Source organism: Podarcis filfolensis (assembly GCF_964270895.1).
Source record: "Podarcis filfolensis genome assembly, chromosome: 2".
NCBI lineage: Eukaryota > Metazoa > Chordata > Lepidosauria > Squamata > Lacertidae > Podarcis > Podarcis filfolensis.
Genome location: NC_139605.1, coordinates 519,018 through 546,853, shown reverse-complemented (window position 1 = coordinate 546,853; position 27,836 = coordinate 519,018). Strand labels below are relative to the sequence as shown.

The following is a 27,836-nucleotide window of genomic DNA, read 5'->3' as shown; positions in this document are numbered from 1 at the left end:
CTGCCCGGACGCTGAGGTCCAGCTCCGAGGGCCTTCTGGCGGTTCCCTCATTGCGAGAAGCAAAGCTACAGGGAACCAGGCAGAGGGCCTTCTCGGTAGTGGCGCCCGCCCTGTGGAACGCCCTTCCAGCAGATGTCAAAGCAATAAACAACTACCTGACATTCAGAAGACATCTTAAGGCAGCCCTGTTCAGGGAAGTTTTTAACGTGTGACATTTTACTGTATTTTTGCTTTCTATGGAAGCCGCCCAGAGTGGCTGGGGAGGCCCAGCCAGATGGGCGGGGTATAAATAATAAATTATTATTATTATTATAAGACCAGGATGGTGGAGAGAGGGTACCAGACTCCAGTTCAGAGCAAGAGGGACCCCTGCCATGCTTTCCCCGTGTTTCCTGGCAGAAAACCAGTTTATCCTGGGCTCCCAGAACCACATGGAGGCAGGAGACCCCATTTCCCACCCCAGAACAGGGCTGGACCAATAAGAAGCCTCTCCATTGGGCAGCTGGCCAATCCCCTTTCAGATTCCCTGGGCCTCCTCCTCTCCTTCGCCCGGTTTCCTGAGGGAGTTTTCCCTCTGAGTTTCCTTCATGGCTGTTCCCCCTCCCAGCTTCTCCTTCATTTCTTGTCCTCTTTCCCCCCATTGTGTGGGGGCAGCTGGATTCCCCCCCCCCCATGGCCAGGCAGGCCCAGGAGGAGCCCATGGAGGCAGCAGGGCCAAGAGATGGTGTTTTTCCGAAATAGGCGGGAACGCCATTTTGTTTCTTCCCGGAGGCCCCAGCCGCTCCCAGAGACGCCATGGCTCCCTTGTGGGCCTCGGGGGTCCCAGGCTCTCGGGGTCTCTCCTCCCGGATGAAGGAGGGCGGCACCTTTGGTCCTCAGCCGCCTTCCTGCCATGATGGCTTGGCCTCCGCAGGGCAGCCTCTCTCCTCGCCATGTTGGCCTCTCCGTTGGGAGACGCCAGGCAAGCGGCCTTGGGGGATCTGCCAAGGGGCCAGGAGGGAAAGGCCCTCTCTGTCTCAGAGGCCCAAGGAGGAGAATAATAATAGTAATAGTAATAAGAGTTTTGTCCCCTCAGAGGTGGAGGGTTCCCTCAGGGGAGTTTGACCCCCAGACCAGCATCCTTGGTCACCCCAAGAGTCAGCATTAGAAGGGCTTCCCCAGACGAGGCTGGAGACTCCCCTTCTGGCCCCTCGGGGCCCCAGGAGCCCTTTCTGGATGGCCCTCACTTGCTCCCCAGATGGGCCAAGAAATCTGTTCCTCCCCCTCAGGCGGTAGTTAAACAGAAGTTGCCCCCACTCCGGATCCCTGCGGAACTGGGGTCCTCCCAGTCCAGCCCAGACAAGAAAGAGAGGGAGCTCTCAGAAGAGGAAGCCATTGCGGAGAAGAACCGGACTTGGCTGTTCTCTGCTGAGGGTCTCCTGCCTTTCTTCCAATTCTTCCTGGGGGCTGCCATGGCCAGAGAAAGACACAGCCCCCCCCCCCGAATTCCCTGCAGGGCCCTGGGGAGCAAGCAGAGCCTGCCTCAGTTTCCTTCCCCAAGGCCTTGGAGGAACCTTGGGGTGCGGAAGGAGGAACCCCAAAGGGAGCTCAGAGTCCTGGCAAGTGGGGAAAGGAACATGATATAGCACTTTCCAGATGAGTCTCGATACAATACAATATTCTTTATTGTCATTGTCCCATACAGAACAACGAAATTGAAAAAATCTACATCAGACATTGAAAAACCAACAAGCCTGCTATCCCAGCTATCCCAACCTGGTTAGCCCCCTAAAAACTCTGATACCCCATAATTAAATACAATATACTCCCAAAGAGTACCTTACACTGCATTTAAAACCAAAATCGCATTTGTATAGAAACTGTTTTTCAGGCGGCTAGTCCTAGTCTTTATAACCCTGTACCTTCTTCCAGAAGGCAGAAGCTGAAAGAGATCATTTCCGGGGTGCGCACTATCCTGCACTATCTCTGCAGCTTTCTTATCTAGCACCTTCTGCAAATGCCTGCAGGGCCATGAGTAGTATGCATGAAAACATCAATGCTAAATTGAGCAGATACCCGGAGGCAGCGCGGATTATTGTGGGGGACTTCACTCACACAGATGTGAGGGCAGCACTCCCAAAATCCCATCAGCACATTGAGTGTGCAATAAGGGGAGAAAGTACTTTTGACAAAGTGTATACGAACATTAGACGGGCATATGAGGCGCCCCTTGGTGGTTCAGATCATGTGTCCCTGCTTCTGACACCAGTGTACACACCCCTCAGGAAACAAGGCCAGCTACAAACACGGATGGTTACGGTGTGGCCTGAGGGAGCCTCTCAGCAGTTGCAGGACTGTTTCCAGGAGACCGACTGGAATATGTTCGACCATCAAGATCTAGAAACTTCTACATCAACGGTCTTAGATTCGGCACAGGAAATGCACCAGGGAAAGGTATGTTAAGTTGTATCCGAATAGGAAGCCCTGGATGACGGGAAAGGTTAGGAGATTCTTGAAGGCCAGAAACTCTGCTTTTAGAACTGGGGACTGGGTACCGTATGGTATAGAAAGAGCGAACTTGAAGAGGGGTATCAGGGTATAGAGGAAAAATCGAGGACCATCTAAGAAATGACACTAGACAAATGTGGCAGGGAGTTCAACATCTGACTGGTTATAAATCGAGAAATACATCAGTGGTGGAGAGTACTGCTTCCTTGGTGGGAGAGTTGAAGACCTTCTTTGCCCAATTTGAGGTGACACCAACAGTGGCTCCAACAGGGATGGCAGAGCTATTGGCCTCACTACCTGCAGGAAATGCTGTCAGGGTGGAAGAGGGAGAAGCGAGGCGAATATTAAAGGAGGTAAACACGAGGAAGGCTATGGGCCCGGATGGGGTGGCTGGCAGGGTGCTAGGAGATTGTTCGGACCAACTGGCAGGATGGGTTCCCACGTCTCTGCGGATCTCATGAACTCCTGAAACTGTGAACAAGGCAAGCTATGATCTCGTTTGAGGAAAGGGAACTAAAATGCCTGCTTCCCCATCCCCAGTGGATTAAAATGTCCAAAGGTTAGGAAAAGAAGAAAGAAGAGGAAGCAGGATTGGATGAACATTATAAGAGACCATAATTTTGGATTGTGACTTGGCTGAGATTTGTTGGAACAGTTTTTCAAAGGCTTTATAGAAACTGGAACTAGAAACTGGAGAAATACTAATTTGGATTATTAGACGATCATTATAAGAGTCATATTGCACTGTCTGAGTGGTTAAGATTTGAAAGCTGGGCTAGGGAGGGAGATGAAGGGAATGTGTCATCTTGGTGAAGAGGAGAAGAAGAAGAAGAGTTTGGATTTGATATCTCGCTTTATCACTACCCGAAGGAGTCTCAAAGCGGCCAACATTCTCCTTTCCCTTCCTCCCCCACAACAAACACTCTGTGAGGTGAGTGGGGCTGAGAGACTTCAGAGAAGCGTGACTGGCCCAAGGTCACCCAGCAGCTGCATGTGGAGGAGCGGAGACACGAACCCAGTTCCCCAGATTACGAATCTACCGCTCTTAACCACTACACCACTGTATGCTAAATACAGCTGGGTTTATTCTGGAGGGAAAATTATGAATAATTGTTGCTACAGATTATTTTCAGATGGAAATGGGAGTTTTCTTTTCGGTGCCTGCCCTGTGGAACACCCTCCCAGCAGATGTCAAAGGAAAAAACAACTACCAGACTTTAAGAAGACATCTGAAGGCAGCCCTGTTTAGGGAAGCTTTTAATATTTGATGCATTACTGTATTTTAATATTTTGTTGGAAGCTGCCGAGTGACTGGGGAAACCCAGCCAGATGGGAAGGGTATCAATAAATCATCATCATCATCTATTTTTTGTATTTTATATTAAGATTCCTTTATTTTGAATTTAGGAGGACACAGATAGGAAGAGGAGAGTTGGAGGTGCGAGGGACCTGCAAGGAATGCAGGGAAGGAAGGATCTCTCAGGGTGGGATACGGAGAGAAGAGGGGGTCACGCAGGGGAGAAGTGGGGGAGTCTGTCTTTCTATGGGTTGATGAATGATATGATATGTATGATACAAATGGCATAAACAGTATTTTAGTTTATATCCCCCCTTTCTATTTTCTATACAATTGTATTTTGTAAGGATTGTTTAATATTTTTTGTTTTATTTCTCTTTTTTGGTTTCCCCTCTGTATGAATTCTTTGATGGCGAGTGAGATGGGAGCTATGAGTGAAGCTCTTTCCACATTCCAAGCACTGATAGGGTTTCTCCCCTGTATGAATTCTTTGATGCAAAGTGAGGCTGGCCCCCTCCCTGAAGCTCTTCCCGCATTCGAAGCACTGATAGGGTTTCTCTCCTGTATGAATTCTGTGATGGGAAGTGAGGCTGGCCGCCTGACCGAAGCTCTTCCCACATTCCAAGCATTGATAGGGTTTCTCCCCGGTATGAATTCTTTGATGGGAAGTGAGATTGGTGCTATGATTAAAGCTCTTTCCACATTCCAAGCACTGATAGGGTTTTTCTCCTGTATGAATTCTGCGATGGGAAGTGAGATTGGAGCTATCAGTGAAGCTCTTCCCACATTCAAAGCACTGATAGGGTTTCTCTCCTGTATGAATTCTGTGATGGGAAGTGAGAGTCTGCCTGAGACTGAAGCTCTTTCCACATTCCAGACAATGATAGGGTTTCTCCCCTGTATGAATTCTTTGATGGGAAGTGAGATGTGCGCTTTGATTAAAGCTCTTTCCGCATTCCAAGCACTGATAGGGTTTTTCTCCTGTATGCGTTCTTTGATGGGAAGTGAGATTGTGCCTGAGACTGAAGCTCTTTCCGCATTCCAAGCACTGATAGGGTTTTTCTCCTGTATGCGTTCTTTGATGGGAAGTGAGATTGTGCCTGAGACTGAAGCTCTTCCCACATTCCAAGCACTGATAGGGTTTCTCCCCGGTATGAATTCTTTGATGGGAAGTGAAATGTGCACTTTGATTAAAGCTCTTTCCACATTCTCTGCACTGATACAATTTCTCCCTGCTCTGTACTCTTTTGTGTGCAGTGAGACTATCCCTCTGAACGAAGCTCTTTCTTTGACGGGAGGTGTCCTGGGAGCTCTGACGGATGTTCTCTCCACACTCTGAATGTTTATATGACTTCTCCGCTATGTGGATTCTGTTGTGCTCCCCCTTGTTCTTCCCTTCCAGTTCATCTCCATTAGCAACGAAGAGAGAAGCGAATTAGAGCCTCAGGAAGAAATGGAGCTCCAGATCATTGAACCAAGTTAATGAATGCTTGTGATAGAGGAAGAACTAAAAATAGTTAGATGTGGGGCTTCTCTCTAGTTTTCACTGCCTTTTTTGGCCGGTATTTACTGACATATTGCTTGGCTTTTATCTGGAATGGATTTTGTTCTTGCTCAATCCTGGAATCCACTCCATCTCCAAGGTCAGTCATCTCTTTGAACTCAGGCTTGCTAGAGAGGTTAAAAGCAACAAAAAAGGCTTTTATGGGTATGTTCGTAGCAAAAGGAAGAACAAAGAAACAGTGGGGTCACTCAGAGGAGAAGATGGTGAAATGCAAACAGGGGACACAGAAAGGGCTGAACTCCTCAATGCCTTCTTTGCCTCAGTCTTCTCCGATAAAGAAAACAATGCCCGACCTGAAGAATTTGGAGCAAATGATTCAGCAGAGGAAACACAGCCCAGAATAACTAAGGAGATAGTACAAGAATACTTGGCTAGTCTAGATGTATTCAAGTCTCCAGGGCCAGATGAACTGCATCCAAGAGTATTAAAAGAACTGGCAGATGTGATTTCAGAACCACTGGCAGTCATCTTTGAGAATTCCTGGAGAACAGGCGAAGTCCCGGCAGACTGGAGGAGGGCAAATGTTGTCCCTATTTTCAAAAAGGGGAAAAGAGAGGACCCAAATAATTACCGCCCAGTCAGTCTGACATCAATACCAGGGAAGATTCTGGAGCAGATCATTAAGCAAACAGTCTGTGAGCACCTAGAAAGGAATGCTGTGATCACCAATAGTCAGCATGGATTTCTGAAAAATAAGTCATGTCAGACTAACCTGATCTCGTTTTTTGACAGAATTACAAGCCTGGTAGATGAAGGGAACGCAGTGGATGTAGCCTACCTTGATTTCAGCAAGGCATTTGACAAGGTGCCCCATGATATTCTTGTAAAGAAGCTGGTAAAATGCGGTCTTGACTATGCTACCACTCAGTGGATTTGTAACTGGCTGACTGACCGAACCCAAAGGGTGCTCATCAATGGTTCCTCTTCATCCTGGAGAAGAGTGACTAGTGGGGTGCCACAGGGTTCTGTCTTGGGCCCGGTCTTATTCAACATCTTTATCAACGACTTGGATGATGGACTCAAGGGCATCCTGATCAAATTTGCAGATGACACCAAACTGGGAGGGGTGGCTAACACCCCAGAGGACAGGATCACACTTCAAAATGACCTTGACAGATTAGAGAACTGGGCCAAAACAAACAAGATGAATTTTAACAGGGAGAAATGTAAAGTATTGCACTTGGGCAAAAAAAATGAGATGCACAAATACAAGATGGCTGACACCTGGCTTGAGAGCAGTACATGTGAAAAGGATCTAGGAGTCTTGGTTGACCACAAACTTCACATGAGCCAACAGTGTGACATGGCAGCTAAAAAAGCCAATGCAATTCTGGGCTGCATCAATAGGAGTATAGCATCTAGATCAAGGGAAGTAATAGTGCCACTGTATTCTGCTCTGGTCAGACCTCACCTGGAGTACTGTGTCCAGTTCTGGGCACCACAGTTCAAGAAGGACATTGACAAACTGGAACGTGTCCAGAGGAGGGCAACCAAAATGGTCAAAGGCCTGGAAACGATGCCTTATAAGGAACGGCTAAGGGAGCTGGGCATGTTTAGCCTGGAGAAGAGGAGGTTAAGGGGTGATATGATAGCCATGTTCAAATATATAAAAGGATGTCACATAGAGGAGGGCGAAAGGTTGTTTTCTGCTGCTCCAGAGAAGCGGACACGGAGCAATGGATCCAAACTACAAGAAAGAAGATTCCACCTAAACATTAGGAAGAACTTCCTCACAGTAAGAGCTGTTCAACAGTGGAATTTGCTGCCAAGGAGTGTGGTGGAGTCTCCTTCTTTGGAGGTCTTTAAGCAGAGGCTTGACAACCATATGTCAGGAGTGCTCTGATGGTGTTTCCTGCTTGGCAGGGGGTTGGACTCGATGGCCCTTGTGGTCTCTTCCAACTCTATGATTCTATGATTCTATGATTCTATGATTCTTTGGTCAATCAAATGCAAACAGAAGCAAAAACAACACGCCTGACTGAATTTACATCAACTTCCCTAAAAACTCTGAAGCCGGCATTTAAGAAGGCCTGGGTGGTTCAGAGAAGCCTGGTCACTGTTTTAAAAGGCATGGCTAGACGCAGAACATTCACAGAGGAAACAGTTGATATCCCTCCATTCTGGGTTCATGGTGGGGGATGTTAGAATCCCAGACGCTGTTGGTCTCCAGCCAAAGAGTTGAAGTTCATCACATACAGGTATGTATGGAACGTCCACGTCTCGTCTGTGAAACAAACAGCAACACCTTCACCTGAACACTCCCCATCAGCTGCTGCCTCAATCTAGTCAGTTTAAATTTAAATTTGTATGTAAATCACTTTATTCACTTTGAACTCCCCTCCCATGTCCATGAGGAGACCAACTCTGTATTTTTTCATTAGCAACAGAAGAGGAAAAGTGACTATAACTCAGTTCAAACCAATTCATGAACCCAGAACTCATACACCGACCACTAATGATGAACCATATCTTACTAGATATTCCTGCAAATTTATTCTGCTATTTTTGATATGCAAATGGCATGCAAAGACTTAGTCTTCATATTTGTATCATTTATTAGTCCTATGATCCTTGTTTTTAAAAGCAAATAAGAAGTTATTCCAAAAAGGAAAAGACAACACACAGAGGCCCCATCTGCATTCAAACTGCAAAGCAGGATCAGTGAGTTTTCTGACATTGGCAGGGCATTCAGATCACAGAACTGGTTTTAGACATTTAGAGTTGCCAATTCATCACGTCGGGCGGGGAGCTGTGATCTATTCCTGGCTCAAATTGCCTGCAGATGACAAAGGCGCAGGCAGGCAGGCAGGCAGGTGGGGGAGCCCAAAAAGGTGCTCCCCTTCTCCATCTCCATCCGCCTGCCTCCCCACCCCACCCCAATTCCTCTCTGGCTCCATCCATCCAGGTCCCCATCTCCCCTCCCATGGGACTCACCAGATCTCTCAGAGCTCCTTGGGAGGGAACGCTCAGAGGTTGAGAGGAGGGACGCAGGAGACAACCTGACCAGGTCATCCGTCCATCTTCCCCCTTCCATTCTCACTAGGTTTGCAGAATCCGTCCCTTTTATCTTTCCTGAGGAGACAAGGAGCCAGAACGAGCTGGAGGGTCCTGGGAGAGAGGAAGAAGGAAAGGCAGCCTCAGAGGCCCTGCAGGGATTCTCCTGCCCCTGGAGAAGCACAAATGGGGCGGCCCCTTCCCAACAGAAGCCCCATTTCTATACCTCTCCAGTGGTTCCAAAAAATCAGGTAGGCTACTTGCATGGCAATTAAAGAAAAAATAAGAAGAGAGAGTAATAGAGAAATGAAAAATAATTGAAGATCCTAAAGAAATATGCAAAGAAAAATTAAATTACTATAGGAAGTTTTACCGTGCAAAAGAAGAAGACCAAGAGGAAATGGAAAGATACTTAGCACAAAATAGACTCCCGACAATAGCAGATTGGAAAATAGAACAACTAAATTTACCAACAGCGATGATGGAGGTGCAGCAATCTCAAAAGCAAAGATAGGAAGTCCCCAGGTACGGATGGATTATCGGCGGCATTTTATAAGAAGTTAGAAGATATATTATCAGAACCAATGAAACAGTACTAAACGGAATTTTAAAAGAAGGAAGAATACAAAAATCATGGGAAGAAGCATTTATCACACTGCTACCCAAAGAAGGAGCAGATCCAACACTAATCAAAAATTATAGACCTATATCATTGTTCAATAATGATTATAAAATATATTGAATGAAATAATACACAGAGATCAGGCTGGCTTCTTACCAGGCAAACACATGAACAATAAAATGAGAAACATAATTGATATTTTAGAATACTTAGAAGCAAGATCAGATAAAATAGCCATTTTGTTGCTGATAGACATGGAGAAGGTCTTCGACAACATCTCTTGGAGCTTCATTGTCAGGGAACTGCCATCAGTACTGGAGGGAGAGAGCAAAAGCCAGAGGGATTCCGGAGAGCGTCCAGGGATCGGGAGAAGCAGCCCATCTTCTGGGGAAGAGAATCAGCGTAGCACCAGTGGAGAAGGGGGGCAGATGGGAGAAGCGGCGAGGCGGTCCCATGACTCCTTGCCTGGGACCAGCGGGGAGAGTAGGGGTCCTCTGTTGCCCACGCCCTCCTTGCACAGAAGGCTTCTGCGCAGAGAGAGTAGGAGGAAACTAGGCGTCAAAGAGCTTCTTTGCTGGAAGAAGTTTAAGAAACGCCCACTGACAGATTCTGCCAGCGATTGAGTCAGCCACGGGTAAGTGGCTGTCCGGACAGAAAAGGTTCACTTAGGCAACCCAGCCAGGTGTTTGCACCCAGCCAGGGAGATAAGCACCAGCTTACGCATGAGCAACCCCTAGAACCATTACAGCAATCTGTCAGTCCCTGACATTGCTTGTGCGCAGCCCCGGAGAGGCCTCACGATGAGCCAAACAGGGCCGGCTGGAGAGACAGAGCAAGAAGCCATGGTGCGAGGTCTGGTCGAGAGGATCCAAGACCTGGAGGCACATGTCGCTACCCTGTCAGCGCGGCTGGAGGAGAGGCGGGCTCAGGATGCACAGGTCAGAGCCACCCCGATAGGGAGGAAGGTCCCAAGACTACAATGCTTTCTGAACGGAAATTCAATACGCTTTGGAATTGCAGAAAAATGACCTTGCTGATGATGGGGAGAGGGTGGCTTACATTGTTGGACATCTGCAGGATGGGGCGCGCGAATGGATCAGGCCCTTAATGGCAACGGGGAACGATGCATTGAAAGATCTTAAGAAATTCTACCAGGCAATGGACGCGATGTTCTCCAGCGAGGTTGAGCAAAGCGTGACACGGAGGGAGCTGATGGGGTGCAAGCAGGGGAGCCTGTCCGTCAGAAACTACTGGTCGCGTTTTGCGATGTTAGTCGACAAGCTCGGGTGGGATCTGGACTCTGAACCAGTACAAATGCTGTTTGAAGCGGGCTTGGACCCCGAAGTGAAAGACGAGTTGTCCAGAGCGCCCCGCCCGCGGTCGATGGATGAACTCACAAAGACTGTGCTTGCGATCGGTGTACGCCAGGAAGCGCGGGCTCAGGAGAAGCGGGAGATAAGGTTGGAACGTTTCCATGGCAACCACATTCCTGAGATGCCGAGGGAGCCTTCCCAGGTGGCGGAGCCGATGGAAATTAATGGGGCGCGCGCGCGCGCGAAGTTTCAAACGCTAGTGAAGGCCGGAAAAGGAAGGGGAAGGAGTGGAAAACTACCAAGAAGTGTTTCCTCTGTCAGCGGCCAGGACATTTTGCAAAGGTCTGTCCTCAACGAAAGGCCTGGCAAGGCATGATGGGGGCTGCAGGCCACGACGAGAAGGGGGAGGAAGGGCCGGTGCAGGGAAACGACAAAGCCTGGCTGTCAACCAGCAGGGGCAGCAGCCAGGCCAGCGACCAATAGAAGTGCCCCAGCCTGACCCTCCCAAGGCAGCTATAGCCATAGAAGTGGTGCTAGAACTCCCAAATGGGCACCCAGTCAAAGTGGAGGGGCTGCTGGATTCTGGCAGCTTTTGTAATTTCTTCAGCAGAGACTTCGCTCTGGAGCACCAGCTCCACCTGTTGCCACTAGATTTTCCCTTGCAGGTGACCACCATCGATGGCAGGGAACTACTGGGAGGGGAAGTGACACACCAGACACCACCAATGCGGATGAGTGTTTCCAGGCACACGGAAACCATTGCTTTTCACGTGGCCACGCTGGCAGGACCCCCAATAATACTGGGAATGAGCTGGCTGGCAATACATGACCCAGTAGTGTCATGGCATCAGCAGTCGGTCACCTTTGGGTCAGCTTACTGCTTAGAACACTGTCTGGGAGGGAAGGAACCCAAGGATGACCGTGGCCAGGGTGGCTGGGGTGGCCCTGGAGGAAAAAGGGCAGCTGCCACCACAATATGGTGATTTGAAGGAGGTCTTCAGCGAGAGGGAGGCAGACCGACTGCCCCCCCACAGGCCATTTGACTGCCAAATCAACCTGCTTCCAGGGGCTCAGTTACCGGTGGGTAAGCTGTATGCCATGTCCGACTGGGAGATGCAGGAGTTGCGACAGTTTATTGACAAGAACCTGAAGAGAGGTTTCATAAGAGAATCCAAGGCGGTGGGGGGCAATCCAGTGTTCTTTGTGGACAAAAAAGAGACTAATCAGCCCAGACTAGTCGTGGATTACAGGGCCGTAAACCTGGTGTCAGAACCCGTGACTTTCCCAATGCCCAGGATTGACGATATTTTGACACGTGTGAGGCAGGGGAAGATTTTTACCAAGCTGGACCTCAGGGGCCCATACAATCTGATTAGGATAAGGGAGGGGGACGAATGGAAAACGACCATGTTCACCCCCTGGGGGCTTTTGAGTACTTAGTCATGCCATTTGGATTACAATCGGGGTCCGCCTGCTTTCAAGCCTTCATGCACCATGTGTTGGGGCCCCTGCTGTACAAGAATTGCGTAGCCTTTTTGGAGGACGTCTTAATCTATTCGGACAATGAAAAACAACACATCAGAGATGTCAGGGAGGTGCTACAGAGATTGAAGAAGCATCAGTTGTGGGTCAAGCTGGAAAAATGCCAATTCCATGCCAGGGAGGTCGAGTTCCTGGGGTACAGTGTTAGGATATTTCCGTTCCACCTTAAAAGGGAGCAGGCTATGTGAGTCACAGAGTCTGCACATTTCCTGTTCACAGGATGTTTATGTTTTCTGTTGCTTTCGTTTTCTCTCTGTGTGTCGGAGACACTGAAGCAGGCAGTCATGTTTTTTTGTTCTGATCAACGCTGAATAAAACTTGTAAATAATGCTCTCCTGAGTGCGACTTTTGCTGTGCATTATCTGCTGATAGAGTGTGCATGAGCTCTGGAATGTGGATGCTAGTTCTGGAAGCTTGTGTCACTAATTGCTGATACTGCGTGTCTACGGGAGATCGATGGACGTCCGGAGACGACGTGGAGTCATGATGGACTTTATCTCCCTGGCAGTATCCCAACAACAGGTTTCGGGCCCAGATTCACAGCACTTACAGGAGAGTAAGACTGCGACAGACTGCTGAGGTATGTGTGGGAAAGCGAAAGCAAATAAGGCTTTTCTGTTTGCCGTGGCAAGAGTCTCTGATGTCCGGCTGGCCTAATTGGCCTGGGAGCCGAGCCAAGCAGGCTTCGTGATTTATGGGTGCCAAGATAAGGAGTCTCTGAAGTGAAAAAGACTCACGGCTCACGTAAAGAGCTGGAATGGAGTTTTTCCAAGCCTCTGAAGCTGCTGAGTGCCCAAAGTTAAACAGGCACAATTATGAGACCTGGGCAAAATGGTGTGAGAGTTTGCTGCGACAGTTTGGAGTGTGGCATACTGTGAGTGAAGCCCCTCCAGTTCCTCTGACAGAGAGATGGAAGGCTCAGAATTCGAAAGCTGTAGCTGTAATAGTCTTGTCTGTCTCTCTGGAGGAAATTGCTACGCTAGCTGGCAACACGACTGCACGTCAGATGTGGAATGCTTTGAAAGTAGCTCATCTGCCAGTCATCCCAGCCCAGAGTTTGACTGCATCGGAGGTCCTGGCTGTTTCCCAGAATGCGAGTGAATGCAGGGATGCTGAGGGCACCGGTTGCAAGCTGCCGAGGGCACTGGTTGCAAACTTTGCAGAGGCCGGAAGGCCAGAAGTAAACAGAGACAGATGCCTGCAGATGGCCAGAAGCAGAGGGAGGATGAAGAGCCCACGCCAGTGGAAAACAAGGCTTTGTTTGCTGGCAGAGCTTCACCAAAGGCTAAAGGCAAGTCTGATGGCCAGGAGCAGGGGGGCAAGCTGCAAAAGCCCACGCCGGTGGAAAAAAAGGTTTTGCTTGCTGCAAAGGCTGCTCCAAAGGCCAAGGCCAGGTTTATTATTGATTCGGGATGCACCCGCCATGTGACGAAGGACCGACATCTCTTTATCTCCTTCAAACCTCAAGATGGAGAGATCCACCTGGCTGATGGAAGGACGTTGCAAATTGCAGGAGTAGGGACTGTGAAACTTGCAAGTCTGCACACTACCATCAGAGATGTACTTTTTGTTCCAGGTGCTGCGGACAATTTGCTTAGTGTCCCACAGCTGATTGGGCGTGGCTTTGAGGTTTCCTTCAAGAGGAGCGGCTGTGTCATCAGGAAAGGCAAAGAGGACATTTTGCATGCAAAGTTTATGGATGGCTTATTCTGTATAACTTATGATGACAATGCTATTATGTCTAATGTTGATTCTTGTTGTGTTGCACAAACTAACAAGGTTCTTCATGCAGGATGTATTCATGATCAACATCGAAGATTTTGTCACATGTCTTGGCAGGCGCTGGCCAAGATGCCTGGGTTGGTTGAGGGTCTGAACATCAAACCCTGTAAGTTTCACATGAAGTGTGTATCTTGTGCAGAGAACAAAGTGAAGGTTGCTCCAAAAGGCAAGGAGTCTAGCAGGCAGGCTACCAGCTAGTTCACGCAGACCTGGTTGGTCCACTTGCGCCCTCTTTGGGTGGAGCAAGGTACTTCATGGTTCTAATTGATTCTTTTTCTAGGTACATTCATGTGTTTATGCTTGAGCAGAAATCGCAAGCGTTGCCTAGGTTCAAGGCATTCTGTGCTTGGTTGGAGAATGTTCACAGTAAACGTATCGGCTGTTTGTTTATTGATCGAGGCGGGGAGTTCACTTCTCAGCAGTTTGAAGCTTTCCTGACTGAGAAGGGAATCCAGCATGACTTGTCAACGCCTAGATCGCCATGGATGAATGGACTTGCGGAGCGAGCAAATCAGACTTTGCTTCAAGGCCTGAAAACCTTGTTGCATGATGCCAACCTCCCTGAGAAGTTTTGGGGGGAAGCTCTGTCGACGTTTGTTTATTCCTATAATCGCAGACTGTCATCACCTATTGGTTGTACTCCCTACGAAAAGATGTTTGGTAAGAAACCGAACGTCAAGCACATGAGAATCTTTGGTTCCGACATGTGGGTACACACCCCACAGAGCAACAAGCTTGGGAAGCGTGGGGCACATGGTTTGTTCATGGGGTACGAAAAAGGTGCATACAGAGTATGGATGACTAACTCTAAGTCCATTAAGTTCACAAAGAGTGTTGAGTACAATCCTAAGTGGGGGGAAAATGTGGGAATTTTCCAGAGTTACCCAGAGGAAGATGAAAGTGATGTGAAAAAAGCAGATAATGTTGAGGAAGCTGAGGAAGCTGAAGATGATGATCAGAGTTCGGATTCCAGTTCAGTAGGCGGCGCTGCTGCTGGTGTCAGTGACAGTGATGACACAGCAGACTACAAGAGCGCAAAGGCCTCAGTCAGACCATCTGATGCGTCTGACAATGAACTGGAAGAACCACTGTTCACCATTGGTCACTTTTCTCCTAAGAAGGAGATGAGTCCAGAAGACTTGTGTCTAGTTCGCAGGTCTGAAAGGGCGACCAAAGGCAGACCTCCAAAGAGATTTGCTGATGAGTTTGCTAAGACGGCAACTGCTGTTCTTAGTAGCTCAGAGAAGGTTTGGGAACCTTCAAGCTTCAAAGAGGTTCAGGAGTTAACCTCTAAAGATGCTGAGCTTTGGCTTAATGCCATGAAGGCTGAAGTTGATTCCTTGAATAGGAACCAAACTTGGGAACTGGTACCGGTAGTCCCAGGGATGAGACTGGTTGGCAGCAAATGGGTCTTCAAGGCCAAGACAGACCAGAATGGCAAGGTTGTCAGACACAAAGCCAGATTGGTTGCCAGAGGTTTTTCACAGGTACCAGGACAGGATTACCACGAGACCTACTCGCCCACCGTCAAATATGAGAGCATTCGGCTGATGCTCAAAATCGCTGCAGAGGAGAAACTGCATGTTTCCCATCATGACATTAATACAGCTTTTTTGTACGGAATTTTGGGGGAGGAGCTGTACATGCTTCCACCTGATGGAATGCAGATACAGAAGGGAATGGTCTGTAAACTGCGGAAATCCTTATATGGTCTCAAGCAGAGTGCCAGGTGTTGGAACACAAAACTCACTGAGACATTGCTTTCTCTAGGTTTTCACCAGGGCAAAGCTGATCCGTGTGTGTTTGTCAAGAAGGAGGGGTAAAACAAACTGTATTGTTTATGTTTTGTTGATGATCTTCTGATGTTTTGGAAGAATCAGGCTTTTTACCAAAGCACCCTAGCTCAGCTGAAGGAGCACTTTGACATGAAGGATCTTGGTGAGGTATCCAACTATCTTTCTCTGCAGGTGGAGAGGGACCAAGCAGGTAATTTTCTGGTACACCACACACAGAAAATTGCTGATGTATTAACCAGGTTGAATTTGGTTGATGCAAACCCAGCAGACACACCGATGGTGACAGGTTACCAGGTAGATAGTACTGCTGAAGCGTTTTCTGACACTACGCTGTACAGGTGCATTCTAGGCAAGTTGAATTTCATTGCTAGATGTTCAAGACCTGACATAGCTGTAAGCACTAACCTGCTTAGCAGACATGCTAACAATCCTACTGTTCAGGATTGGAAAGCTCTGAAGCGCATAGCCCGCTATTTGAAAGGGACTATGCATTACAGGCTGAGGTTCACCAGTCAGAAGACTGGAGGTCTTGAAATCTATGCAGATGCTAGTTTTGGAAGTGACACCATGGATGGTACAAGCACTTCTGGAGTATGCTACATGTACAACCACTGTTTGTTTGACTGGCTGTGCAAAAAGCAGACGACAGTTAGCCTAAGTTCCTGTGAAGCAGAACTCAATGCTCTGTCATTTTCACTCATGGATTGTGAATGGTTGATGCAACTGTTTAAGGACATCGGAGTTTCTGTGAAATGTCCTATACAAGTGTATCAAGACAATAGATCCTGTTTGGCTTTGCTGAACTCAGAGAGTTGCAAGCAAAGAACCAAGTACTTGCAGATTAAGCTACATCGTGCAAGAGAGTGTATTCAGAAAGGACTCATTCAGGTGTCCTACATGCCAGGAAATGAAATTCCTGCTGATCTGTTGTCTAAGGTTGTTAACAGAGAACAACTTAAGGTTTATGTACAGAGGTTGCAATTGGGTTGAACCACAGGTACTACAGGTTACACGGAAAGGGGGAGGATGTTAGGATATTTCCGTTCCACCTTAAAAGGGAGCAGGCTATGTGAGTCACAGAGTCTGCGCATTTCCTGTTCACAGGATGTTTATGTTTTCTGTTGCTTTCGTTTTCTCTCTCTGTGTCGGAGACACTGAAGCAGGCAGTCATGTTTTTTTGTTCTGATCAACGCTGAATAAAACTTGTAAATAATGCTCTCCTGAGTGCGACTTTTGCTGTGCATTATCTGCTGATAGAGTGTGCATGAGCTCTGGAATGTGGATGCTAGTTCTGGAAGCTCGTGTCGCTAATTGCTGATACTGTGTGTCTACGGGAGATCGATGGATGTCCGGAGACGACGTGGAGTCATGATGGACTTTATCTCCCTGGCAGTATCCCAACATACAGGTTGTCAGACAAAGGACTGACCATGGATCCGGGCAAGGTGAAGGCAGTGCTGAAATGGAAGGCCCCCCAAAACAGAAAGGATGTGCAGAGGTTCCTAGGCTTCAGCAACTTCTACAGGAAGTTCATAAAGAACTTCGCTCACCTGACAGCGCCCATAACGGATTGTCTTAGTAGCAAAAAGAAGTTCGCATGGACAGAGGATGCGCAGCAATCCTTTGAAAAACTGAAGAAGGCGTTCGCCTCGGTAGAGCAGCTGCTGCACGTGGATCCGGAGAAGCCCATGAGACTGGAGACGGACACGTCCGACCGCGCGATTGGAGCGGTACTTTTGCAACCCGGGTCCAAGGAGAACTGGAGACCGTGTGCCTTTTTCTCCAGGAAGCTGAGCAAGTTGGAGCAAAACTACACGGTGTATGACCGAGAACTGCTTGCCATCTATGTGGCATTTCCTCAATGGAGACATCTCTTGATAGGGGCGCGGCACAAGATCCAGGTCCGAACTGACCACAAGAACTTGGAATACTGGCGGACCACGCGAGTGCTCAACCAGAGACAGATCAGATGGTCCCAGGAGTTCGCCAAGTTTTTCTTCGAGATACGATACGTGCCGGGAGTGGAAAACGTAAGGGCAGATGCACTCTCCAGGAAACCGGAGTACATGGAAGGGGAGGGGCCACCAGAGACCAGGCACGTGTTCCCCGAGGACTGGTGGGTGTGTGGAGGTGCATGGGTTGGGAAACGAGAACTGGCAGGGCTCACCAGAGACGATGAGTTTGCTCAGACAAAAATCAGGGAGCTCAGGGACAGAAAGGAAGACAATGGAGGGTTTGAGGAAAAGGAAGGGCTACTGTCCTATAAGGGGGCGCTGTATGTACCAGGGGAGACTTTGAGGGGGAAGGTACTTACGACAGCTCCATGACAACCCAACAGCTGGGAACTTTGGACAGCACAAGACCATGCTACTTGTCACCAGTGGTGTAGCGTGGGGGGTGCAGGGGGGGCCGGCCGCACCGGGCGCAACATCTGGGGGTTAGGGTTAGGGGACGCAAATCCACGGGTTAGGGGGCGCAAATTACTTGCCTTGCCCCGGGTGCTGACAACCCACGCTACGCCACTGCTTGTCACCAGGCAGTTCTGGTGGCCAAAGGTGAGGGAAGACGTACGAGAATATGTACGAGGGTGCGACCAATGCCAGAGGGCAAAGGGGGAAAGGACTGCTCCCGCTGAGCTACTGGAACCCTTACCTACACCGGAAAGGCCCTGGTAGGTGGTGTCCATTGATTTTATGACAGATCTGCCCAAGTCAAGGGGAAAGACAGCGGTCATGGTAGTGGTCGATCTACTGACTAAAATGTGCCATTTCGTAGCTTGCTCGCATGCAGCAACGGCAGAGGAGACAGCCAGGCTGTTTGTGGACCACATTTTTAGACTGCATGGGGCCCCATTGAGGGTAATCTCAGATCGCGGGAAACAATTTACCTCCCGGTTCTGGCGGAGACTCATGAGCTTGCTACAGGTCGAGGTGAGCTTCTCGACGGCGAGGCACCCAGAAACCAACGGGCAGGCCGAAAGAGCAAACGGTATACTCCAGCAGTACCTACGCTGCTATGTCAGCGAAAGGCAGAACGATTGGGTAGAGAAATTAGCTTTGGCTGAATTTGCGTACAATAATGCCGAACGTGTCCACGGGAATGAGCCCTTTCATGGCCAATTACGGGTGTCACCCCAGGGCCTTCCCGGGGCGGGGGGAGGAAGGATGGAGTGTACCTGCGGCTGAGCAATTTGTGGAGGAAATGGAGGCCTTACACCAGCAACTCAGGCTGAACTTGGAGCAGGCCAAGGAAGTTTACAAGAGGCAGGCAGACAGGCACCATCTGGAAGGGGAGGCCATACAGGTGGGAGACCGGGTGTGGTTGTCATCCCAAGGGTTGCCCCTAAAGGGGGGGTGCAAGAAGTTGCAGCCTAGGCGGCTGGGGCCTTTTGAGGTAATACAGCAGGTTAACCCAGTGGCATTTAAACTCAAGTTGCCTCACAGCATGAAGATACATCCGGTGTTCCATAGGCCCCTACTTTCGCCTTACAGGGAGGGGCGGGAATTCCCGGGACGAGAGGGAGGGGTTCCCACCCACCTGCAGGTAGAGGAGAGGGAACACTGCAACGAAGCTACGGAAATACTCGATTCAAGGTGGCGAGGTCGCCAGGTAGAGTACTTAGTAGCCTGGGAGGGGGAACCTAGGTCTGAAAACACCTGGGTCCCTGCAGAATCAATCACTGACGGGTATCTGGTGGAAGAGTTTCATGGTTTGTTCCCGAGTAAGCCCAAACCATTAGCTAGATTCTGGGAGGAAGAATTTGGACCCACAGACGACAAAGGGGACTACATTGTGGGTTTTCCAGCCTCCGAAGAGGAGGGAGGGGAGGTGTCCGAGGGAGAAGAATCAGACTGGGAGGTTCAACCAGCGGGAAGAGATCCAAGCGGATGGGAGGCTGGTTTTGAATCCTCAGAAGAGGATGACAGTTCTTTCAGGGGATTCCCCGCATCGTCGGTCGAGGAGAGAGAGGAGGATGTATCGGAAGATCGCGCCAGGGGTGGGGGTGGGGGTCCTGAGGAGGAGGTGGATGTCAGGGAACTGCCATCAGTGCTGGAGGGAGAGAGCAAAAGCCAGAGGGATTCCAGAGAGCGTCCAGGGATCGGGAGAAGCAGCCCATCTTCTGGGGAAGAGAATCAGCGTAGCACAAGTGGAGAAGGGGGGCAGATGGGGGAAGCGGCGAGGCAGTCTCATGACTCCTTGCCTGGGACCAGCGGGGAGAGTAGGGGTCCTCCGTTGCCCATGCCCTCCTTGCACAGAAGGCTTCCGCACAGAGAGAGTAGGAGGAGACTAGGCGTCAAAGAGCTTCTTTGCTGAAAGAAGTTTAAGAAACGCCCACTGACGGATTCTGCCAGCGATTGAGTCAGCCACGGGTAAGTGGCTGTCCGGACAGAAAAGGTTCACTTAGGCAACCCAGCCAGGTGTTTGCACCTAGCCAGGGAGATAAGCACCGGCTTACGCATGAGCAACCCCTAGAACCATTATATTCATGAAAAAAAATACAGAAAAAACAGGACTTGGAGAAAATATTATTAGGGGTGTTGAGGCAATATATTGAAATCAGAGAGCCAAATTGATACTAAATAGTGAAATAAGAGAAGTAAAATAAGTAAGGGGACCAGGCCAGGCTGCCCCCTTTCGCCTCTACTTTTTATTACGGTACTAGAAATCTTAGCAATGACAACAAGGAGTGACCAAGGCATAAAAGGTCTAACAATGGGGAAGAAGTCGCACAAGATGAAGGCCTTTGCAGACAATTTAATTCTAACTACTGAAAATCTGGAAGAAAGCATACCAGAAATAATAGGGAAAATCCTTAAATTTGGAAATGGCAGGATTTAAATTAAATAAAAATAAGACTAGTATGCTAGCAAAAAATATGTCAACACAGGAAAAAGAAGAACTAAAGAAAATATCAGGATTGGAAACAGTAAATAAAACTAAGTATTTGGGAATCTGGCTGACAAATGAAAACACCAATCTATTTAAAGAAAATTATATTAAAACATGGAAAGAAATCAATTTAGAATCATATAATAAGAAAATTGATATATAGAGTATAGGAAAAACATAAAAGTGGTCTTAGAACCTAAAACCCCATGGTGGATTTCACCTCAGGAAGCAATAACTGGGGGAAAGAAAAATATGGAATTGAACTTTCACTGCCTTGTTGTGACGAAGGGGCTTGAATAACTCAGAGAAGCTATGAGCTAAGCTGTGCAGGGCCACCCAAGATGGACAGGTCATAGTGGAGAGTTTTGACTAAACGTGATCCACCTGGAGGAGGAACCGGCAAGCCACTCCAGTATCCCTGCCAAGAAAACTCCATGGACAAAGACAACAGGCATATAAAAGTTATGACGCTGGAAGACGAGCCCCTCAGGTTGGAAGGCGTCCAACATGCTACTGAGGAAGAGTGGAGGACAAGGACAAGTAGATTCAGAGCTGATGAAGCGGCTGGGCCAAAGCCCAAAGGTAAGCTGGATGTGGTCAAAATGAGATGGCAAGAATAAATATTAACATCCTAGGCATCAGTGAACTAAAATGGACAGGGATGGGCGAATTCAGTTCAGATGACCATCATAACTACTACTGTGGGCAAGAATCCCGTAAAAGAAATGGAGTGGCCCTCGTAGTCAAGAAAAGAGTGGCAAAAGCTGTACTGGGATGCAATCTCAAAAATGATAGAATGATCTTGATACGAATCCAAGGCAGACCTACAAGAAATAGAATACAGATTTCCAAAGAATAGCAAGGAGAGACAAGAGGGCCTTCTTAAACGAGCAATGCAAAGAAATAGAGGAAAACAATAGAATGGGGGAAAACAGAGATCTGTTCAATAAAATTGGAGATATGAAAGGAACATTTTGTACAAAGATTACCATAATAAAGGACCAAAGTGGTAAGGACCTAACAGAAGCAGAAGACATCAAGAAGAGGGGGCAAGAATACACAGAGGAATTATACCAGAATGGTATGGATGTCTCGTACACCCCAGGTAGTGTGGTTGCTGACCTTGAGCCAGACATCCTGGAGAGTGAAGTTAAATGGGCCTTAGAAAGCACTGCTAATAACAAGGCCAGTGGAAGTGATGGTATTCCAGCTGAACTATTTAAAATTTTAAAAGATGATGCTGTTAAGGTGCAACACTCAATATGCCAACAAGTTTGGAAAACTCAGCAGTGGCCAGAGGATTAGAGAAGATCAGCCTACATCCCAATCCCAAAGAAGAGCAGTGCCAAAGAATGCTCCAACTACCGCACAATTGCACTCATTTCACATGCTAGCAAGGTTATGCTTAAAATTCTGCAAGGAAGGCTCAAGCAGTATGTGGACCGAGAACTCCCAGAAGTGCAAGCTGGATTTAGAAGAGGCAGAGGAACCAGAGACCAAATTGCAAACATGCGCTGGATTATGGAGAAAGCTAGAGAGTTCCAGAAAGACATCTACTTCTGCTTCATTGACTATGCAAAAGCCTTTGACTGTGTCAACCACAGCAAACTATGGCAAGTTCTTCAAGAAATGGGAGTGCCTGATCATCTCATCTGTCTCCTGAGAAATCTCTATGTGGGACAAGAAGCTACAGTCAGAACTGGATATGGAACAACTGATTGGTTCAAAATTGGGAAAGGAGTACGACAAGGCTGTATATTGTCTCCCTGCTTATTTAACTTATATGCAGAATTCATCATGCGAAAAGCTGGGCTGGATGAATCCCAAACTGGAATTAAGATTGCCGGAAGAAATATCAACAACCTCAGATACGCAGATAACACAACTTTGATGGCAGAAAGTGAGGAGGAATTAAAGAACCTTTTATTAAGGGTGAAAGAGGAGAGCACAAAATATGGTCTGAAGCTCAGCATCAAAAAAACGAAGCTCATGGCCACTGGTCCCATCACCTCCTGGCAAATAGAAGGGGAAGAAATGGAGGCAGTGAGAGATTTTACTTTCTTGGGCTCCACGATCACTGCAGATGGTGACAGCAGTCACGAAATTAAAAGACGCCTGCTTCTTTAGAGAAAAGCAGTGACAAACCTAGACAGCATCTTAAAAAGCAGAGATATCACCTTGCCAACAAAGGTCCGTATAGTCAAAGCTATGGTTTTCCAAGTAGAATCATAGAATCATAGAATCATAGAGTTGGAAGAGACCACAAGGGCCATCGAGTCCAACCCCCTGCCAAGCAGGAAACACCATCAGAGCACTCCTGACATATGGTTGTCAAGCCTCTGCTTAAAGACCTCCAAAGAAGGAGACTCCACCACACTCCTTGGCAGCAAATTCCACTGTCAAACAGCTCTTACTGTCAGGAAGTTCTTCCTAATGTTTAGGTGGAATCTTCTTTCTTGTAGTTTGGATCCATTGCTCCGTGTCCGCTTCTCTGGAGCAGCAGAAAACAACCTTTCTCCCTCCTCTATGTAACATCCTTTTATATATTTGAACATGGCTATCATATCACCCCTTAACCTCCTCTTCTCCAGGCTAAACATGCCCAGCTCCCTTAGCCGTTCCTCATAAGGCATCGTTTCCAGGCCTTTGACCATTTTGGTTGCCCTCCTCTGGACACGTTCCAGTTTGTCAGTGTCCTTCTTGAACTGTGGTGCCCAGAACTGGACACAGTACTCCAGGTGAGGTCTGACCAGAGCAGAATACAGTGGCACTATTACTTCCCTTGATCTAGATGCTATACTCCTATTGATGCAGCCCAGAATTGCATTGGCTTTTTTAGCTGCCGCGTCACACTGTTGGCTCATGTCAAGTTTGTGGTCAACCAAGACTCCTAGATCCTTTTCACATGTACTGCTCTCAAGCCAGGTGTCACCCATCTTGTATTTGTGCCTCTCATTTTTTTTGCCCAAGTGCAATACTTTACATTTCTCCCTGTTAAAATTCATCTTGTTTGTTTTGGCCCAGTTCTCTAATCTGTCAAGGTCATTTTGAAGTGTGATCCTGTCCTCTGGGGTGTTAGCCACCCCTCCCAGTTTGGTGTCATCTGCAAATTTGATCAGGATGCCCTTGAGTCCATCATCCAAGTCGTTGATAAAGATGTTGAATAAGACCGGGCCCAAGACAGAACCCTGTGGCACCCCACTAGTCACTCTTCTCCAGGATGAAGAGGAACCATTGATGAGCACCCTTTGGGTTCGGTCAGTCAGCCAGTTACAAATCCACTGAGTGGTAGCATAGTCAAGACCGCATTTTACCAGCTTCTTTACAAGAATATCATGGGGCACCTTGTCAAATGCCTTGCTGAAATCAAGGTAGGCTACATCCACTGCGTTCCCTTCATCTACCAGGCTTGTAATTCTGTCAAAAAACGAGATCAGGTTCGTCTGACATGACTTATTTTTCAGAAATCCATGCTGACTATTGGTGATCACAGCATTCCTTTCTAGGTGCTCACAGACTGTTTGCTTAATGATCTGCTCCAGAATCTTCCCTGGTATTGATGTCAGACTGAGTGGGCGGTAATTATTTGGGTCCTCTCTTTTCCCCTTTTTGAAAATAGGGACAACATTTGCCCTCCTCCAGTCTGCCGGGACTTCGCCTGTTCTCCAGGAATTCTCAAAGATGACTGCCAGTGGTTCTGAGATCACATCTGCCAGTTCTTTTAATACTCTTGGATGCAGTTCATCTGGCCCTGGAGACTTGAATACATCTAGACTAGCCAAGTATTCTTGTACTATCTCCTTAGTTATTCTGGGCTGTGTTTCCTCTGCTGAATCATTTGCTCCAAATTCTTCAGGTCGGGCATTGTTTTCTTTATCGGAGAAGACTGAGGCAAAGAAGGCATTGAGGAGTTCAGCCCTTTCTGTGTCCCCTGTTTGCATTTCACCATCTTCTCCTCTGAGTGACCCCACTGTTTCTTTGTTCTTCCTTTTGCTACGAACATACCCATAAAAGCCTTTTTTGTTGCTTTTAACCTCTCTAGCAAGCCTGAGTTCATTCTGTGCTTTAGCTTTTCTGACTTTGTGTCTACACGTGCTGGCTATTTGTTTGAATTCCTCTTTGGTGGTTTCCCCCCTTTTCCATTTTTTGTACACATCCTTTTTTAATCTTAACTCAGTTAAAAGTTCTTTAGATAGCCACCCTGGCTTCTTTAGGCACCTTCCATGTTTCCGTCTCATTGGTATTGCCTGAAGTTGTGCTTTTACTATCTCCCTCTTAACAAACTCCCAGCCATCATGAACTCCCTTTCCTTTTAGTATTACTGTCCATGGGATCTCACCCAGCACTTCCCTAAGTTTTATGAAGTCGGCTTTCTTAAAGTCGAGAAATTGTGTCCTAGTATGCTTGGCTGCTCCTTTCCGCTGTATAGTAAACTTCAGAAGAGCATGATCACTCGCGCCTAATGATCCTTCCACTTCTACCCCACTAACCAGGTCATCAACATTGGTTAGGACCAGATCTAAAATGGCTGTTCCTCTTGTTGCTTCTCCCACTTTCTGGACAATGAAGTTGTCTGCAAGGCCAGTGAGGAATCTGTTTGACCTTATGCTCTTGGCTGAGTTTGACATCCAACAACTATCCGGGTAATTGAAGTCCCCCATTACTACTATCTCCCTTCCTTTTGCATGCTTGGCCATCTGTTCCAGGAAGGCATCATCTATGTCCTCCGTTTGGCTTGGGGATCTATAGTAAACTCCCACAATGAGGTCACTGTTATTCTTCTCTCCCTTAATTTTGACCCAAATGCTCTCACTTTGGCTTTGAGGTTCTAAATCTTGGATCTCTTCACAGGTATACACATCCCTGACATATAACGCCACTCCTCCTCCTTTCTTGTCTGGTCTGTTTCTCTGAAATAGATTGTATCCCTCCATTATTACATTCCAATCGTGGGACTTATCCCACCAGGTTTCAGTGATTCCTATTATGTCATATTTAGTTTGCTGCAACAAGAGCTCAAGCTCATCTTGTTTATTTCCCATGCTTTGCGCATTAGTGTACAGACATTAAAGTCCATTAATCATTTCCCCGTGTCTCTTATTTAAGGATTTTTTCCTCCCACCACTAGGTCTGCGTGCTGTTTCCTCCATTCGGTCTATGACATTTGGATGATCATCTTCATCAATTGATAGACTCCTACCTTCAGGACCACTGTCTCCCTCCCCCACATTAGTCAGTTTAAAGCCCTCCTGATGAGGTTTCTGAGATTTTTTGCAAAAACATTCCTCCCAACCGTTGTGAGGTGCAGCCCATCGCTTGCCAGAAGTCCATCTTCAAGAAACTGCATTCCGTGATCTAAGAATCCAAACCGTTCCTGTTTACACCATTTGCGAAGCCAGTTGTTCACTTCCACTATTTTTCCCTCTCTCCCTGGGCCACGTCGTTCAACTGGGAGGACAGATGAGATGACAATTTGTGCATTTAATTGCTTCAATTTCCTGCCCAGAGCCTCGTAGTCTCTTTTGATCTTCTGGAGGCTATTGCTTGCAGTGTCATTGGTTCCCACATGAACCAAGAGGAAGGGGTATTTGTCAGTGGGTTTTATGATTCCTTGCAGTCGTTCAGTTACATCTTGGATCTTAGCCCCGGGGAGACAGCACACTTCCCGAGACATCTTGTCAGGCCCACAGATAACTGCTTCTGTTCCCCTCAGTAGGGAATCCCCTATCACCACTACACACCTCCTCTTAGGTCTGGTCGGGGTTCTTCCGTGAGCTGTCCGTTCCAAGGTCGCCTGCACATTCCCTGAGGACTGACTTTGCTGCTCGTCTTCATATACCTGATCGACTGTAATGAGGGAGAGATCCTCAAATGGAGTCTGCTCTTCGTCTTCCATGCTAGGGGAGAGGACCTCAAAGCGATTGTGTATTTCTAAACAATCAGAGCAAACCCTGGGCCTCCTACTTCTTTGAGTCACGTTTCTCCATATATCTGGCTCCTGTGTTGGTGAACTAGCCTCCTTCTCAGGGGAGTCCCCTGTCTCCTCCTTGGTGGAGACGGTGTGCTCTGTTGCTTCCAAAAAGAGCTCCAGCTCTCTAATTCTTTGGAGCGTAGCTACACGTTCCTCCAGTTGCTGGACTTTGTCTTTTAAGAGGGCAATCAACATGCAATTGCTGCAGGTAAAGCTGCCTGCAACCTTTGGCAAGATGGCAAACATTGCGCAGGAACCACAGGCGACTGCAGCTGTTCCCTCACCCTCCATCTTGAGAACGTGTCGTTGGGGCTGACTACAGCGGTCCTCCATGATAAAAAGCGTGAAGACAGGACAAATAAATCCCCCCCAAAAAACCTAGGTCTCCCCCAACAAACGTTTAAGACTAGCTCCCCTAAATCTAAAAGATGGATCAAACTGCGCGCACCGCTAGGCGCGCGCCGCTGCCCTACAAGCTCTGATAAGCTCCTCCCACAGCTAATCACCTACTTCAACAGAAGCCCTGCCCCCTCTGACCTTTGCACAGGGAGAGCAGCTAATCAGCCACAAGAAACACACACACAAGAAAACCCTTTTTCCTCCTTCTTCAGCTGCTGCCCTACAAGCTCTGATGTACATCAAGTAGTGATGTATGGAAATGAGAGCTGGACCATCAAGAAGGCTGATCGCCGAAGAATTGATGCTTTTGAATTCTGGTCTGGAGGAGACTCTTGAGAGTCCCATGGACTGCAAGAAGATCCAGCCTCTCCATTCTGAAGGAAATCAGCCATGAGTGCTCACTGGAAGGACAGATAGTGAAGCTGAGGCTCCAAGACTTTGGCCACCTCACGAGAAGAGAAGACTCCCTGGAAAAGACCCTGATGTTGGGAAAGATGGAGGGCACAAGGAGAAGGGGACGAGAGAGGACGAGATGGTGGGACAGTGTTCTTGAAGCTACCAGCATGAGTCTGACCAAACTGCGGGAGGAAATAAAACACCACCTAACAGGGTGGATCCAGTATCACCAAATAAATGAGGTCTTCATAGCTGACAAGAAAAAGGGTTTTGCAATTTCAGTATTGGATAAAGAATTATTACAAAACAAAATAAACATAATTTCTAAAATGTATGTAATCTTAGTAAAGGATATGGATGAACAGGTAAAGGCGGTAATGATCAAATTGGCTATGGATTTAGGGAAACCTATTCAATTAACATCATGGGAAAAATTATGGAAGGAGAGTTGAATTTTTATGGCTTGTGAGGCAATAAGAGAAAATTTGATAAAACGTTTTATAGATGGTATTTAACACCAACCAAGATATTTAAAATGTATAAAAGAAAATCAAAATTACGTTGGAGGTGTAAGCAAGTGGAGGAGACACTTCTGCATATGTGGTGGCCATGTGATAAAATCAAGGGCTTCTGGGATACGGTGTATGAAGAACTAAAAAAACATTTGAACAAAATTTTACCCCCCTAAACAGAAGCCTTTTTATTGGGAATATTGGATGTAGGTATACCAAAACAAAAAAAGGAAATATTTCTTTACGCCACAGTGGCAGCGAGAACATTAAT

General features: G+C 47.6%; 3 protein-coding genes across 7 annotated transcripts in view; 1 reads left to right on the top strand and 2 right to left on the bottom strand.

Moving 5' to 3' along the window:
• LOC310757028 (uncharacterized protein) overlaps positions 1-27,836 on the top strand; it is a 163,842-nt gene that overhangs the window by 5,099 nt on the left and 130,907 nt on the right. The window lies entirely within an intron of this gene.
• The window catches only part of LOC310756442 (uncharacterized protein), a 142,109-nt gene that overhangs the window by 54,889 nt on the left and 59,384 nt on the right, over positions 1-27,836 (bottom strand). Inside the window, exon 1 of one of the 3 annotated variants that reach the window (XM_083600533.1) lies at positions 8,283-8,431. The exons of the other annotated variants lie outside the window; for them this stretch is intronic. The gene's annotated coding sequence lies outside the window, so the exon portion shown is untranslated. Of the gene's footprint in view, positions 1-8,282; positions 8,432-27,836 lie in introns of those variants that run through there. 3 annotated transcript variants of the gene reach the window in all.
• The window catches only part of LOC310757072 (uncharacterized protein), a 238,572-nt gene continuing 236,125 nt past the window's right edge, over positions 25,390-27,836 (bottom strand). Inside the window, exon 2 of the mRNA XM_083602211.1 lies at positions 25,390-26,869. Coding sequence (XP_083458337.1) covers positions 25,521-26,591 — 1,071 coding nt within the window. The 5' untranslated portion in view covers positions 26,592-26,869 and the 3' untranslated portion in view covers positions 25,390-25,520. The remainder of the gene's footprint in view (positions 26,870-27,836) is intronic.